This window comes from Typopeltis vanoorti, chromosome 2 (genome assembly GCF_054136105.1).
Source record: "Typopeltis vanoorti isolate ZY-2024b chromosome 2, IOZ_Tvanoo_1.0, whole genome shotgun sequence".
NCBI classification, from domain to species: Eukaryota; Metazoa; Arthropoda; class Arachnida; order Uropygi; family Thelyphonidae; genus Typopeltis; species Typopeltis vanoorti.
In genome coordinates, this window is record NC_143550.1 from 33,393,830 (window position 1) to 33,412,232 (window position 18,403).

The window sequence follows — 18,403 nt, forward strand, 5'->3', positions numbered from 1 at the left end:
ACAACAAAGCTTAAGAGCTATATTTAGTAAGATTCAAAAAAAGGACAATATTAATTAACATACCTGTGTCTCAAAGACTGAGAACTGAGATGGTATGCAATTTAAAGTGGAAACAAAAACATACCAGAAACAACCAAAATCCTAGCACTGAAATATCCTTGCATGCAATGCAATCTAAACATACCACTGAAATAGAAAAGGTCATCATTATCTATTTTAAAAAAAAGAATCTAAATTATGCTGTTCTAAATCGCTAGCAATAAGAATCACACGATGCTATGCACACAAAAAAGACCATGTATTCTCACAAACCAGCCCAATTCCCAAATACTCTTGAATTGATCAAACTCCCGAGTTTGATCAATTTTGCCACTTTATGCAAAATGGCAACATGGCTAACTCGGTCAGTTTTCTGCATTATTCATCTGATGACGTTTTTGAAGTAACAAAATGGCCAGCACCTGTCATGCTTGTTGCTGTATATATAGCAACAATATATACATGGATATGGATATATATATATATATATATATATATATATATATAAAAATAGGTTTTGTTTCATTCTCAGTCCTTTAAAATCCAAAAAGTTACAAATTCATCTTTTCAGTACTAACTTTTTCGTCATTGGCTTTATTCTTGTTTCATCATGTTTTTCCTACACTCATTTGTTAGTACCTACCACTCAAAACTGCATACCATATAAGCTCTAATGAAGTCTTTAGTCAAGTTTTCAACATTTATATCTTCAAGACACAGTTATGTTAATTAATATTCTTCTTTTTAAACCTTAGTAAATTTAACTCTTAAACCTTGTTAAAAAAAGGTCTGCCCTATTGCCAAAAAGTGCTTTGTGCTGTCTTTTATATTGTAAGCAAATAGTTTTAATTATTCATTAGAAATCAATATAATTAACAAATTAAGTCATAATCTTCTTCCTTTTCATGTATTAAGTTAATACTTTGTTACTGCTTAATTTAATACAGAATTTTGAATATGAAACTGATTAGCATATAGTCTACACAGTCTCTATATGATAATGCATGTTTTCTGTGCAGCACTGTTAGTATTTATGTTGCGTCTGTGTATGCGTGTGGGTGAGTGGGGATATCATAAGAGAAAAATGTTTCCATATCTGTCTAAAACTGATTAACTTGAACAACCACACCTGGACAAATAGAAAGAATGAAGGTTGACTTCTCCAGACAGTAAGAAAGAGTAAAGTTCCAAAAAAAAGAAGAAAAAAAACAAAAGGGGTGGGTGGGAGGGGAGTAGTAGATTAAGAATAGATGGTTTGTCTGGAGTGACTGGTCTTCAGTGAGTCGAGGACTCAAGAAAAAATCTGGCAAGAATTCATGAGGCACCACACCGAGGTACAGTGTGGTCATATTGACATCTGATGACATCGAGTGAAATTATGCAAACTTCTGGAGGGAAAAAAGGTGTAGCAAACTTCTTGTCTAAAATAGTAATTGAACTCAGGTCTCAATTAACTTGTGGCCAAATTATTCATCCAGAAAGATCCAAATATCCCTGTAACCTAGTGGGTTTATCATACTGAAACAAGCTTTCAAGGAAATATTCATACATTTTGAATTTATACTGTAGAATTTTTTTCACTACTTTGTTTTCATTTCGTCCAAAAATAATTTTTACGTTACAACGTAATTCATAAAAAAAAGTGATAGCGATTAAACAAAAGTAAAATAAGAAAATTTTATTCTTCAGTTCTACTATAAGAGAATATGTTCCCCATGAGAATATACATCTTATATTGTATGCGTGAGAGAGAGAGTGAGGAGTTATAAACACACTTATATATATATATACAAAATGTAGAAAACGCATGTCCAGACAATAATTTAAAAAATTCTTTACAGTTTAAAAATTTAATTATGAGTTAGAGTTAACTACTATGGCATTCACTGGAGCTTCCTATTTCAGCATTAACTAATAAATTTCTGGCTAATACTGTTCTAGTTTTTCGTCGCCTATAGAGATCCTGAAGATCATGGTATACAATCTTAATGATGCACAATAAGGTGAGAACAGTCTAAAAGAGAAACAAACATTGCTCAAAATACTTTCAAGATCTGCATTAATACCAATCAATTAAAATGCATGTACAAGAAATTAAATACATAAATAATATAATATACACATTATTTTTGAGGAATTATTGTTCCTTTGATGTTTAAGCAAGACATTTTATTTCTTTTCAACTGTGCAATATTTAAAGATGACTCATAGTCAGCAGCAGGGATGGGAAAACTAAAAAAATAATGATTTAAGTTTCAATTCAGATTTCCCATCTTCCCGTCATCATTCATCACAAAAAATAAGTATCATCAAGAGTCTTGTATATAGAGCTCATATGTTCTGTTCTTCTGATCCCCTTTTGTTCATCATCATCAAATTCCTGCCATGTACCCTCAAGGGGTGTACAGGATATGATAGTACTACATGAAAAAAATTACATCATTATTAATTTCCTATCTACAATTTTCCTCCAAATCAGTCTGTTACTTGTCAACACTCCAACATTATCAGATCTTATATTTCTATCGTCTAAAGCACGTTGTACCGTATCAATCCACCTATATCTTGGTCTTCCTCTGGGTCGTTTTGCTGCCAACCTGGCAGAGAACACTTGTTTTGCTAATCTTTCCTCGCCCATTCTGTTTAAGTGACCATACCACCTGAGATTAGCTCTGCTAACGCATTCCTGAATGCTGACAATGCCAAGTTATTTCCTAATATCCTCGTTTTTAATATGATACTGCCATTGATGCCATCTGTTCATGCCTATAATCTTTCTCAGGACTCTCATATCTGAGGTCTCTAGTCTTTGGTCAAGTGTTTTACTTCTGACAAAGCTCTCAGATCCATAAGTTAAAACTGGTTTGAACACTGTCTTGTATACAGCTAATTTAGTGTTCCGACTAATTTCTCTCATATTCCATATGAAATTATTCAATTGACTTCCCACCATTCCAGCTTTGCTGATTCTGTTGTCTATTTCTATATTTAATTTACCATCTATAGTAAAAATCGTGCCTAAATAGTTGAAATTTTTTACTTGTTCCACAGGTTCTGAATTCACCACACAGTTGACATTTTCAATGATTCTGCCTATTTTCACTGTCTTGGTCTTTTTATTGCTGACCTTCATACCATATCTATTACAACAGCTATTCAATTTAGTCAGAGAATCTTGCAGACTTGTAGCGAATTTATTTAGAAGTATAACATCATTCGCATAAAGCAAAGAGCTGACATTAACATCTCCAATTTTGATATCATATTTAATACCACTTTCCTTCATAATGTGATCCATATAGATAATGAATAACAGAGGGGATAATGTACACCCTTGTCTCACACTAGATTTAACATTAAACCATCTTCCTGTACTTCCTTCAATTCTAACTGCTGACTTACAACTTAAATAAAGACTAAGTATTGCTTGATATAATGCCCCATCTACACCATATAACTGCAGCATATTGAATAGTTTCTCTCTTGGCACTTTGTCATATGCCTTTTCCAGATCGACAAAACTTAAATACAGATCTTTGTTATATTCCCATGCTTTCTCGACTATTTGTCGTAAAGTGAAGATCTGATCCTGACAGCCTCTATTTGGCCTGAATCCAGCTTGTTCTTCACCAAGCTTTTCTTCCACAATTCTTCTCAACCGTTTCTCAAGTATACTTGCATAGATCTTGCCAGGAACACTCAGAAGGGAAATACCTCTGTAATTCTCACATTCAGTTTTATTTCACTTTTTATATATGGGTACTATGAGAGCTCTACTCCAATCATTGGGAATTCGTCCCTCTGTCCAGGCTTTCTGAACTATGCAGTGCAGCCACTGTAAGACATTTATACCACCATACTTCAGCATTTCTGGTCGAATATCATCTACTCTTGCTGCCTTTCCACATTTCAAGCCTTTGATGGCTTTTTCTACTTCAAGTATGGATATGTATTCCTGATGGTATGCCTGGTCAGTGTTTTTTTACCACTGTGCTGTCATCACTGCTTGTTTCATTTAGCAGTTTTTCAAAGTAATTACTCCATACTTCAAGGATATCTTTTTCTCCCGTTTTCATGTCACCTTTACCATCTCTAATTCCTTTTATAGCACTCTTTCCTCCATTCTTAAGCTTCTTCAACAACCTCCAGAATATTTTGCCACCTTCTTGATATTTATTTTCTATATTCTTGCCAAAGTCCTCCCATGACTTTTGTTTAGCTAGTTTTACACAGTGTTTAGCATTCTTGCATTTGTCTCTATATTCTCTAAGAGCACAAGCTGACTTATTTGACAGGAACTTTTGGTATGCTTTCTTCTTTTCCTTCACTGCCTCTTTAACTTCCTGTGTCCACAAGGGAGTTCTGATTTTTTTATCCTTACAGACAACCTCACCACATGCCTCTCTGGCAGAATCAATCAATGTTTTCTTCAGAGTTTGCCACTGAATCTCCAAGGTTTGATTCCTGTTCTCAAACTCATTTTTTGTTCAATAATTTTTGTGTATTTTAGTCTACAGCTCACATCTGAGAGCTGCTCAACTTTTATTCGCTTTAAAACTTTCTTACATGTTATTCTTTTCAATATGAAATTCAATTTTATCCTGCTCAAGACTAAATAGTGATCACTTCCAATTTCAAATCCGCTGTACACTCTGGTGTCCTGCACCAGGGAGAAAACATCACTATCAACAATAACATAGTCAATGAGACTTTTCTTATTCCTAGCCTCTTCTCTCCATGTGAATTTGTGCACATTTTTATGTTGGAACATGGTGTTAGTAATAACCGGTCCATGTCCTGAGCAGAAATCCAACAGATATTTGCCATTATTATTAGCTTTGCTCTTTTCTCCAAATTTTCCCAAAATTTTTTTGTATGTCTCACAATCATTTCCTACTCTGCTATTTAGATCCCCAACAAGGACCAACTTTTCATTTTTCATTGTGTCAGCTGCTTTTTCTAAAGTCTCAAAAAATTCCTCCACTTCTACCTTAGTAGAACCTTCTGTGGGACCATAGGTACAAATAAGTCTCATTGTCCAGTTCCCCATTCTCATATTTGCCCACAATACTCTACTTGAGACTGACTGCCATTCAAGAAGATTAGCCTCGTATTTTGTGTTGAATACTATGGCTACTCCTTCTTTTCCTTGATTGTCATTGCCTGAATATAACATTTTGTATTTATTGCTCAGAAAGATCTCACCAGTTTTGGTCTTTTTTTGTTTCAGTCACCCCTATTATGTCGATCTGGTACTTATCTAATTCCTCAGCTAGCTCCATTTCTTTGCTATTCAGGCTTCTTACGTTGATAGTACCGATCTTTAACTCTGGTGATGTTGAGTTGGGGTTTATTTTCAGATTTGTTCCAGTAGCTGACTTTTCGCTGTTCGCCCTGGTTCCCTGGCGAAAACAACGGGGGCCTTGTTTAACTGGGCGATGCCCCAGCTGGCATGAAATTTTGTCATGTTGTACCATCATTCTATATTTTGGTTTAACCAATAAGAATACAATTTGGTCGGCTAAATCCGAAATTGCCAGCCCATCCTCATCCGTTCAGAGTCCAAGTAGATACCCAACAGGGTGCACCACGAGAAGGTGAGGATTGGACATTAGGTCAGAAGCCCTGGTCGGTTCTCCGCATTCCTTTAAAGGCTATGTGGAGGTCTCCTCTCAGTTATACAGCTTTGACCCTTAAGCACATCCCCTTTCGTTAGATGAACTAAATAAAATTACAAGCAATCTGATATGTAATGAATACAACAAACCTACCATTTAAAAAATTGACAATTATCCTTCTACCAGACTAAAATACGATGTGAAAAGAATTTCAATATCTCACCGTAAAGGAACTTCCTCAGAACAAATAGCAAGGATTCTTCATAAATGCAATCTACATGCTTCCTTCAAACCAGCTCAGAAACTGTATTCCTTCCTACCATCAAGTATCCTGCTCATGTCATCATTCCTATTTTGAAATTTTCCTATTTTCAGTTCTAATCAAGGCAGAACCTTGATTAGAACTGAAAAATATAATGTGAAAATGTAATGACTATATTACATTTTTGGAATCAACAATGTTTGGCCTTGCTTCTCACATCATAGACAACAGGCACAGAGTTCTTAGGAACGAGATAAAACTCCATTCCAGCAAGTGCAAATACGATCATCTTTTCCTTGAAATGTGTAAAATACTATGAAATTGTCCAAATCTGAACCGATCAGAATACCCAAGTTTTGTGAAGTGATCACTATTACTGTTCATAAGTTATCTTTTTAATTAATAAATTATGCTATTACACTATTTGATTACCTTTGAACTCTAATAGTATAATAACATATACTTCAGCTGTGACCAAGATACGAGCTAATATACGTATGATCTATGACTCATTATCGTGATTCATCTGATTCAAATACTGAAGTTTTTGAATAATTTCTATATAATTTCTGTTACATGAGTAAGCTGTGAAAAGTTAATTTAATTTACCTGGCTCAGATTTGATGGAAGAGAATGACTTTGCTCCCTATCTGTTTTTCTAACATGTTTCATACATTCTTAATGGGATTCAGATCAGGGCTTTGTGGTGGATAGGGAAGATGATGGAAGTTGCTGTCATGCTCGTTGAACCACTGCTGAACAATTATTACACGATGGACAGTAGCAGTGTCATCCATTAAACAACTATAATCTGCTAGATAAAAGTAAACATTGCGAGATGGACTTGATCAGCAATAATGTTTAGATATTCCGTGGAAGACACCTGACCTTCCAGCAATATCTGGGTGACCCATTTTATACCAATAAAACATGTCCCACACCATGATACCACCTCCAGAACCTTCAATTGTGTTTACCATTCAAATACTATATGAGGCAAGTTGGGTTCATTACTCCATTGGACTCCCGCCAAACTGCCTGCCTGATTCTGGTACAAGAACAAGGTGTACCTACCATGACCGGTGACCACATGACTTTTTTCAAGTCTTCCAATCCAGTCATTGTGTTCCTGACAATACTGCAGACAAACTTTTCAGTTCTTCGCAGAAATCGGTAGTTTCCATATAGCCATGCGACTTCTAATGCGATGTTCTTCAATTCCCTGTGCATAGTTGAGTGAGATATGGGTCAAGAAGAGCCTTCATTCAATGTTTCGGTCAATTGCTGCACAAAAGTTGTTTGTCCATACTCAGATGACTGTGATCTCATTCCTGACAGACAAATAATGTGGGTTATTTTTTCCACTGATTAAACACCTGGGATATCTCACCTTATGAGAAACCAGTCAGCTCTGCTGTTTTCAAAATCCTGGCTCCAGCCAGATCGGCACCCACAATAAGCCCTTTATCGAACTCTGAAAGATCCTTTGTTTTTCCTATTGTGATCAATACTACTGATGATTACTGACCAGTGTAAGTGATGATTACATACATCTCCATAAAGGTTTTAGTGGCCTGCGTGTGTGTGTGTGTGTGTGTGTGTGTGTGTGTGAGAGAGAGAGAGATACATCATAAAATAATGACTTACTTAAAAAAAGTAATCATTTTATGATATATATTAATCAATTTAAAACACACAAACCATCATGGCTGAAGAAATTCTACACATAAAAACGTGTGTGTGTGTGTGTGTGTGAGAGAGATACATCATAAAATAATGACTTACTTAAAAAAAGTCATCATTTTATGATATATATTAATCAATTTAAAACACACAAACCATCATGGCTGAAGAAATTCTACACATAAAAACAAGTGTTAAAAATGTTAAAAGGATAGGAATTTATTTAAATTACATAACTTAACAGATATTTTAATAGTCAAAATATGAATTATACAGTTATGGAATAAATGGGTTATTAACAAAGAAATATGTTTACATCAGATGATATGTGAATCCACATATATCAGTAGAATCTCGGTCTAATAAAGCATTAATGACAGTAGATTATGTGCTCAAAATTGGCACCTTGTTTTTCAAGACAGGTTCCTTGCACATGCGAAGGTTCTGTCATCTTGGAGAACAACGGTTGGGACATCTACTGGACATGTGTAATTTTATCCCTTAGTTTATCAAGGTTTGAAAGCAGGTCATGGTGGAATACCCATTCCCTCAATACACCAAACAAAGGCATCAAGCAATGTGAGATCAGGACAAAGTGAAGGGTATGGAATTCTGTGAACCTCGAAATAAGCCTCCTGAGGAAGTGTTCTGATAAATAGGCACTAGAACCACATGATGTGTGACAGGTTGATCTGTCCTGTTGGAATATATGTGCACAAAATGGAATGCTTTTTGCATGCAAATCCTGAGTGAACAGAACCAACACATTCACGATGTAGCATTCACTATGCAAGGTGATAGTTACACCACCCTCTTCAGCAAAGCAGGGTCTGTTATGCCATGGCTGGAAACCACCCACCATGCAGTGACCTTCTTGCTGTGAAGAGGTTTCTCACAAATTCAGTTCTCGAGAAATCAAGAAATCTGTAGGTTTGCCTGTTTACATGACCGATTAGATGGAAATAAGCTGCATCCAAGATCCAAACATGGAGGAAGGATGGATCTCCATAGACATTAGCCAGCATGCACAGTATTCCTGTGCATGCTGGCTAATGTCTATTGTGCAGCATAATCCATTGCTGTTAAACACTGACCCACCTCAATGATGCACGAAAAGGTATACCTAGCTCCTTAAGAATTTTCTACAGTGCTGCCTTGGGTATCCTAAGTTTTACTGCTGTTTGGCATTGACTGTGTTTAGGAGACTGTAACACTGGTTCTCAGCATACATGCCTGTGATTCTCCTTTGTGCTAACAGTTCAAGGTCTCCCTAAATGCCTTTTGCATAGTGGCAGAACACTGTGCTATGTCGGAATCTCTCAATTAAGGCAATGACGACACTATTGCTTGGGGTATGCTTATGGAAACGATGAACAAACTGCTCACAAACATGTCATAGGCTTTGAAAGTTTTTCCACTTGATTATATTATAAATTAAAGATGCTAAGAAAAAATTATATTCTTGGCTTCATCCTTTATCCAAGTGTAAGAAAACAAAGTTTCTGCATGAAGTAACTTCCTGACATGGCAACCTGTATAGAAGCCAATGATTGAGGCAATTGATGTGAAGTCATTAGCCTCTATATATGAGTTGCCCTGCCATGATATTACTTCATGAGCAAACTTTGTTTGCTTACACTAGAATAAAGGATCCAACGAAGAATATAATTTCTTCATATCTTTATTTATATGTCATAGGCTTGGACCATTTGTTCTACGAACTCTGTATGAACGAAAATAATGCTCAAAAATAAACTTCTTTCCTTTCAATGTCAACACTATTGCTACAGCTAAATGTAATGGCAGAGACTCTAGATGTGCTCTTCTATTAATGTGCATGCAGTCGAAGTTCAGTACTGCTTTTTTTTTCTTTTTTTTTTTTTTTTTTATTGTACCATACCATAATTTGAATGCATTTTTTATATATCATCTTTCTTGGCATATAATAAATGCATTTAAAATATAATTCATATTTTGCAATGATCATCAGTTTAGTGATAGATGAAAAGAAGTTTTCATCTATTAATTTCATAACATGCCATTGAGCACATTATGCTCAATGGCCTGTTATTGCCAGGTAATTTGGCTTCATAGAAACCTAACTGAGTTTCCATGGCCCAGTTGGTATCAACAATGTCATCTGGTTGGTAAGACCTGGCTTTGAATCCCATCTAGTAAAGAACCTTTATCAAAGCTTTTCAATTAAAAGTAAGTTAGCCAGTTTCATATGAATGTGTAAGGGATGTTCCTTCCAGAAACTTGGTTTTTCATGCCATAAAACAGCAAATTCAGCTAGAAGAACATATGCAATTTATAGACATAGAAGACAATGCAAATAAGATTGACTACTTTATCATGAGCAGTAATCAGGTTTCAAAGAAGCCAAGTTATTGACTGTGACAGGCTAAACTTAACAGGAAAAAGGAAGATGAGACAGGACTTACTGCAACAATGAGGTTAATGAGATCTGCAAGGACTGGCTTAATTGCACTGTTCTTCTGGCTGGTTTTCTGTGTTGTGGGATGAAAAATTATTTTCTGTGAGGAAAAAACTCCACATCCATATGAGGATGTGGAGTTTTTTCCTTATCAATTCACCTTCAGTTGAAAATCTTATAAAAGTTTCTTGTATCGTATCCAAATCTTTCCAACCAAAAGACATCGTTAACCACTGTACTAAAGAGGCTAAACCAAATTAATGATCAAGTAAAATGCTTACTTTGAGCTATACACATATTTCTTCATTTCAATTACTTATATAAGCCATTAAAAACAAAATACAAAAACAGAATATTCACTCACCATAAGCATAAAAAGATAAAAAACAAATTTCCAACTTAACTTCTTTTCAATCACAGGAATCAGAAGCTAGAAAAAAATGAAAGAATAGATAGAAAACTAAAAATTTTAAGTATAGTTTCTGGGAAAATTCCAATGTTACTCCTCTTAAACACTATTAATATAATTACGGCTATTATAACCTGTTTTTGTTTAGGAGTGTCCCTTATTTTAATACATTGGCTAACATTACTCAAAAAGGGGGTATATATATATTTTTAGGGCATTATGGGTGAATATAGAAGGCAATATGGCAGAATAAAAGAGGTGGAAAAAATTTTGTACATACCTTGTTTTTGGTTCTATGATGCCTTCCAATTCCAAGATCTTGCTGAAGGTTGTTTATAAAACGGGGATGGGAGGGAAGAGAGAGAGAGGGGGGAATATGGGGGTGTGTTTTGACGCGGCATTTTTATTTATTTCCCCGCATCAAAACGCTTCCCCCCCATTTATAAACAACCTTCAGAAAGATCTTGGAATTGGAAGGCATCATAGAACCAAAAACAAGGTATGTACAAAATTTTTTCCACCTCTTTTATTCTGCCATATTGCCTTCTATACTCATCCATAATGCCCTAAAAAAAAATATATATATATACCCTTTTTTGAGTAATGTTAGCCAATGTATTAAAATAAGGGACATTCCTAAACAAAAACAGGCTATAATAGCCGTAATTATATTAATAACTAAAAATTTTATTCTGAAGTTTCATTATAAGTAAAATATAAAAGTGAAATGGTTGAACTGTAAAAAGAGGTGTTTCTTTCTAAAAATACACCAATTAGAACTATACCTGGCCTATAGCTGCTCCTGCACTTCCAGTACCATCAATAATTCCTGTCACAGTAGACAGAGCTTCACTATTTCCTCTCAGCTCTTTCTGTCGACCTAGATCTGCTGAAATTGCAGTACTTATAAGATTTGATGCTCCTCCAACAAAGAATCCTGCTATGCTCATAAAGACGGCATTCACTACTATATCACTAGGAGCAACTTATAAAAAAAAAAAAAAAAATAATATTAAAAATATTATGATGAATGTTTTTAAAAAGTTATTGTCACATTTTAAAATGCTAAAGATATTAAAAATTTAATACAATTATATGACTGTGACAGAAGATGAAAAAAAAGTTATTTACTACAGCATATTTTTTATTACAAGTGGACTAAAGAAATCATAGAAATCGATAACCAAGTTTTTAGAAGCACTTGTGACAGAAAAACACAATATAAAAACATGTAGACCCAAAGTTATATATGGTAACAAATATTTCAATCTGAAACTTGAAGATAATCTTCAGTGCAACTGTCAATTTAGAACAGCTAGAGTAACAAGTGGATTTCAAAAGAAATAAGCTGCATGCTAGAGTGGTACTGTCCAACAGATATACGGTTGTTAAGGATAAACAGTATGATTTTTAAAACAAAGGTAGTTATTGTTTACAATAAAGATCAGACCTTCCCAAATTTTTGGAAAGGAAACAATCATTCCAGTTCAAGTCAGGGCAATGCCTTAATGCTTTAGCATTCTTTGAATAAGTGCCCAAATTTAAAATAGCATTGATAAAAGAGAAGTCTTGAACCAGAAGATACCATGGTCAATGTGGACTCCTTGCCAAGCAAGACCAACTTCTGGAGTTTTTATAATATGGAATGTAGGACTGACGTACTTGCAGCTTCTTCCCAATAGAAGATCCCATTTGTCCGAAGCATGAGAGAACAAAATTACAAGGAATCTATGGGGGGGGGATCTATAACAGAGTTTACTTAGAGAAAATAAAGTAGGCACCAAGTCTAACATTTAGCGCAAGTCTCCAGGATTCTCTAAACTGAATAGCAGCTTTAACAAATTTGGCATGGAAATCTCAATAAAATGACCAAAATTATGAAAATAGGCAGAAACATCGAACATATCGACTTCATTCTGAATGGAGAGCCTAAAGAACAAGTAAAATATTTCAGCTATCTAGGCACAGTTTTTAGTGAAGATGCAAGTTAAATTTAGAAATAGACAAATAAACAAAGCAGACATGGTGGGTAGCCAGCTGAATAAATTTATATGGAATAAGAGAAATTATCCAAAACACCAAACTAGCAGTAATACAGTGTTCAAACCAGTTTTAAGTTATAGATCTGAGAGGTAATTAGAATAAAGCCCTTGATGAGACTAGAGACTACAGATATGAGAGTTCTGAGAAAAATTAGAGGAGTGAAACAGATAGCATCAAAAAAGAAAAGAAAAAAGGAAAGAGACCCAGAGAAAGACCTAGGTGGATTAATTCAGTCAGAAGTGCCTTAGAAGCACAAAATGTTAGATTTGACAATATTGAAGTGCTGATAAGTAATAGACTAATTTGGAGGAAAATTGTGGATAAGAGATTAATAATAATATAAATTTAATCATGTAGTGCTGTCACAGTAGCCTGAACATCCGTTGAGGATACATATCAAGAAATTGACAATAATGATAAACTTTATCTCCACAAAAAAAATACGATTTTTCTTTTCATTGATTTTTTAAATTTTCTCCATGTCCATTTCTGCACAAATAGTTCAAGAGAATAAAAGTAACCCTTTCCTCCATGGTTACACGGTTATCAAAATTCATTATACAAATTATGGAAACAACTACCGTGTTAAAGTAAAAACTTCAGTTTAACATAAACCAAAATAATCACTCGATGTTTCAACCTTCACATTAAGATCACCATCTGGTGTATGCACATATGTACAAAGAAACAAGCTACACTACATCTACATGGTATGCTAAAGTTACATTAATTTGGTCAAACATTAAAACTACTGGCCTGACCTCTGGTCGAAAAAAACCTTACATCAACACTACATTCTTGTTATTATTATTATCCATTTGGTTACAAAAAATAAATTAAGCTAGAGAGCAACATGCTCTCACATAATTACTCTTATAAGTACAGGCATAAATTAGAACAAAACAGTATGGATAGCAGCCAATAAGCATTGAAAATATTGCTCAGTGTATGCTGGAAAATTGGAAGAACTTAAGTGGGTTGAATGTGAATGTAAATTTAAAGCTGTTGAAAGTGGCATATGGTGTGGATGCTTTGAAAAAGTTTTTGAGTGGTATAAGAGATTCAAGGTGGGAAAGAAGTGAACGATGATCTCAGAAGTGGGCAGCCAAAAACAAAAATGATGGATGCAAATATGAACGGAGTGCGAGATGTGGTACGGTCTGACAGACGATTAAGTGTGTGACGAGTTGAAAATGAATCAAGAAACAGTCAGGGTAATTTTAACTGAAGAATTGGAGATGTGAAAGATTTTGGCAGAGTTTGTGTTCTCCGATCTTGATGGATGAACAGAAGCAGACAAAAACAGAACAGAAAAAATCCTTACTACATCAACACTACAGTCCTGCTGTAGTGTTGATGTAGTTAGGTTTTTTTCACCAGAGGTCAGGCCAGTCATTTTAATGATTGACCAAATTAATTTAACTTTAGCATACCATGTAGACTGTAGTGTAACATGTTTCTTTGTATAAGGTGCGACAATTTAATTCCTAGAACAGCCACATAGTGTCACCCATGTGGTGATTTGATTAAAGTCATGAGTAATCATCTTTGCACATGTTTTAACTAATGCATGCATAAACCTCAAGCCAATAGTCATTTGCTAGTTGGCTATTGCAAAAAAGATCTGAGTGTAAACTTTGATGTAAAAATGATCAAAATTTGGAGCAGCATGTTAACATCAAATTTTGTATGAGAATGGGCAAAACTGCTACTGAAATGGTGGAACTGTTGAAAGTGGCATATGGTGTGGATGCTTTGGAAAAGTCAAGTGTCTTTGAGTGGCATAAGAGATTCAAAGGTGGGTGAGAAGATGTGAACAATGATCCCAGAAGTAGGCAGCCAAAAACAGAAATGATGGATGCAAATGTGAACAGTATGAGAATTGGTATGGTCTGACAGATGATTTAAATATTCATTATTAAATGTCTCCATTAAGCAGGATGGAGCTAGAAAAATGAGATGATGGAAATCATCTAGCTGAATTCATAAACATCTACACTCATGCAGGATTCAAAAATGCAATTTGTTTGTTTGTTGAGGATTGGACAGTCAGGCTTAGTAGCCAATTGGATACAAATTTATTTTATTAATGAAGGAATAGTTAATTTAACATAATTCAATTAGCATTAAATGAATATTTAATAATCTTCTGACTCTGATTGCACAGATGCACCAGACATACAGAATATGGACCAATTACATATGAATAGAATATGCTCTAAGTCAAATGAAAACAGGTAAAACACCAGGCCCTGACCAGATCCTTATTGAATTGTTAAAGAAAGTAAATGAAACACACTTAATGACCTAAAAGTCATTTTTCATAACATCTATGATACAGGATACATCCCTGATGATCTAAGGAAATCCATCTTTGTCACTATTCCCAAAATTCCAAGAACTTTTGAATGCTCAGAATATAGACTAATAAGTTTAACAAGCCATGTTACAAAATTACTACTGAGAATAATCCTAGAAAGAATAAAAGGCACTTGGTCAATAGAAATAGAAGACACTCAATCAGGTTTTCAAAAAGACAAAGGGTACAAGAGAAGGAATTTTCAATTTGAAAACATTATGTGAAAGAAGCCTCGATAACCAGAAAAGCATATCTTTGTTTTATTGATTACACCGAAGCATTTGATTCAATAGATCACAAGAAATTAATACATATCCTACAGAATAATGGGTTAAAAGGAAAAGATTTACGTATAATTACAAATATATATTGGAATCAAATAGCCTCAATAAGATATAAAAATGCATATTCTGACTGAATAGAGATAGCAAGAAAAACTTTGAAATTAAAAAGACAAGGATGTGTCTTATCACCCTTACTGTATAATATATATAGTGAGCAAGTTTTTAAAGATATTTCAGAATTGAAGGGTGTAAAGTCAGGGAGTAGGAACTTCAACAACTTCAGATATGCAGATGATGCAGTCCTTATAGCTGAATTGAAGATGATCATCAAAACTTAGTCACAGAAATTTACAACAGAAGCTTAGACATGGGATTAATTATTAACCTAAAAAAACAAAGTGCATGATTATATCAAAAGAACCAATAAATAAGAAATTAAAAAAAGAAATTAACAAAAAGAAAATTGAACAGGTTCAGTCTTTTATATATTTGGGGCAAATGTTTACCGATGGAGAAAATTCCCTTAAAGAAATAAAAAGAAGAATAGTGATAACAAGAAAAGCCTTTATTGATATGAAAACTGTTCTAACATCCAGAGACATTAACATAGACACAAGGAAAAGATTAATAAAATACTATATCTGGTCAAGTCTCTACAACAGTGAAACATGGACTCTAAATAAAGAAGCAGAGAAAAAATGAGAAGCTTTCGAAATGTGAACTATCACAAGAATGTTGAAAATATCATGGATGGAGAAAATGAAGATGTTTTAAAGAAAGCAAAAATTAAAAGAACATTAATGAAAATAATTAAAGAATGAAATATTTTGGACATCTAATTAGAAGGGAAAGTGGATGGAAAAAGAGGGAGAGGTAGACCTAGGAGAATGTGGTTTGAAGACATTAAGGATTGGACTGGCTTGAATAAATAAATGTTCCAGAGCAGCAAAAGAAAGAAAAAAGTTCCATGACAACACTTGAAGAAGACAGATGATTAAGTGTGCAATTAATGGCTGATGAATTGCAAATGAATCGAGAAACAATCAAGGTAATTTTAACTAAAGAACTGGGTATGCAAAAGATTTCTGCGAAGTTTGAGCCTCGGATCTTGACAGACAAACAAAAGCAGCAGCAGCTTCAAGTTGCAACTGATCTTTCTGCAGATAAGCATGTTTTTGAAAATAATTTCAAGTGATGAAACCTGGTGCTTCCAGTACGATTCCAAAACAAAATGCCACACCATGCAGTGGAAACCCCCCCCCTAAGTTCACAATGTCTGAAAACAGCACGCATGTCGTGTTTGCAGTTCAAGATCATGCTAGTGTTTCTTTGATCACAGGGGAATAGTCCACTATGAGTCAAAAACAACACTCAAATAAGAACAAATCAAGATAAAAAGACATATACTAAAGCCAGTACAGATAAACTTTGCTTTCCTTCTCTCAACATGTTAGCTCTCTCAAATGAGAGTAAAATGGAATTCTCAAATGACACTCTCAGAGAAGTAAAGGACAAACTGATTGATACCACAATTTAATTTCAGTAGAATATTTCTATATATATTTATAAGTCAATTGTAATTAAAATAATTACATAATTTTCTTAATTAGGAAAACAAATATATTTGGACCTTTCCAAATATACTTTTTTTCTAATTAAACAAAGTCATACTAACATCAAATATCTGCATGAATTTTCGGCAACAAAATACTGATGTTTGGAAAATGCTATGTGTAACTATTTTTCAGTTATTCTCAAAGTGAATTTCTAAGCATTAATTATATCCTGAACTTTGAATTCCTTTCTGAAAACAGCACTCACAAATCAGCAAATGACATATCAATGAAAATTCTTTAGCAAGAATTATGCATTTAAGCTTAGGTTTCGGTTACAGCTCACATTCAGACTTAATGGTTCCACTATTTAATTTCTATCATAGAGGGACACCATCTGGGATAATATATGATTGTGATCATACACACAAATAAATAAAATAAAAAATAAATAATAAATAAATAGGAAACATTGGAATCATTAAATATTAAATCTGTATTTAATTCTTTCATTGTGCTGTTTTCCTCTTTAACAAGAAAACTATAGTTTTAGCAATGAATAATTCTTTTTTTGCTCTTTTCATCATCAAGGAAAATAGCAAAAACAATTTCCTCTATAAGTCAGTGGACTCTCTGGAGAACATGATTAATAATTTCCATTTTAAATCTGGAAAGTAATATAGCCAGTACAAGTTGTATCACATACTACTGTTACATTCTGTTGATCCCTAACTGTGAAGCTGTAGAAATATTAAATATTTACTTAATATAATAAAGAAGAAGAGACACAGGAGACAGCAATAACAAAAAACCAACAACAGGGGATCGTGCACAAATTTTGTCCTAAAAATATGGCAGTATGTGCAAATAATTCAATCATGAAAAAATATTAAATATTTACTTACTATAATAAAGGAGAAGAGACACAGGAGACAACAATAACAAAAAACCAACAACAGGGGATCGTGCACCAATTTTGTCCTAAAAAATATGACAGTATGTGCAAATAATTCAATCACATAAATGTATATATAATCTTCTGATAATCTATTCTATAAAAAATAATAATACAATAATAAATACTGTATTTGTAAATTTGTCAATGTATGGAGAGGAAGATGCATGGTAATGGGGGGAGATTACTACAGATCTGTAAAGCTAATGAGGGAATTGGTGAATTCCATCTGGAAAGTGACACACATGTATATATATGTACACACACCAAATGGTGCACCTGATGTTTAAAGTTCAGTTCGGCACTAAGGTTTCCATGAGGAAATCAATTACTGGCAGTACAGCATGCTCAGTTTTGGCATATTTCTCTGGTAATGGGCACAGTGGTTGAAATGAGCTGCTGCAATTCATAACAGAAATAAAAAGTTCTTTCTGTGGTACCAAGTTAAACAGGTGCACAGTTATCATGGCAAACTATTTGACATATGATGTATGCAGAGGCAGTGTGCTCAAAAAATATGAGGAGTATTGCTCATAATATTCTATATTATACAGCTTTCTAAGAATGCTCAGAAGTGAGAAAATTATTTACTAAGTGGCATTTATGAGTGTTCAGGATGAAGATGAGCATCCTTGAACCAAAAAAAAAACCTTATCTGCTTTTAATAGAAAAACTTTCTTTCTGCTCTTCTTTATAGTAACTTCTTCCTACTAATCTTTCAATCACCAATCTTTCCTCATTTCTATCTTGTGCTGAACTCT

The 18,403-nt window shown here is 34.1% G+C and overlaps 1 protein-coding gene across 1 annotated transcript in view; it reads right to left on the minus strand.

The window, feature by feature from the left end:
- Nucleotides 1–1,702: 1,702 nt before the first annotated feature.
- LOC150108910 (sugar phosphate exchanger 3-like) overlaps nt 1,703–18,403 on the minus strand; it is a 136,860-nt gene continuing 120,159 nt past the window's right edge. Inside the window, exons 11-14 of the mRNA XM_090404226.1 lie at nt 17,593–17,668; nt 11,234–11,433; nt 10,404–10,469; nt 1,703–2,053 (exon numbers count right to left, since the gene is read on the minus strand). Of these exons, the coding sequence (XP_090260352.1) occupies nt 1,907–2,053; nt 10,404–10,469; nt 11,234–11,433; nt 17,593–17,668 (489 nt within the window). The 3' untranslated portion in view covers nt 1,703–1,906. The remainder of the gene's footprint in view (nt 2,054–10,403; nt 10,470–11,233; nt 11,434–17,592; nt 17,669–18,403) is intronic.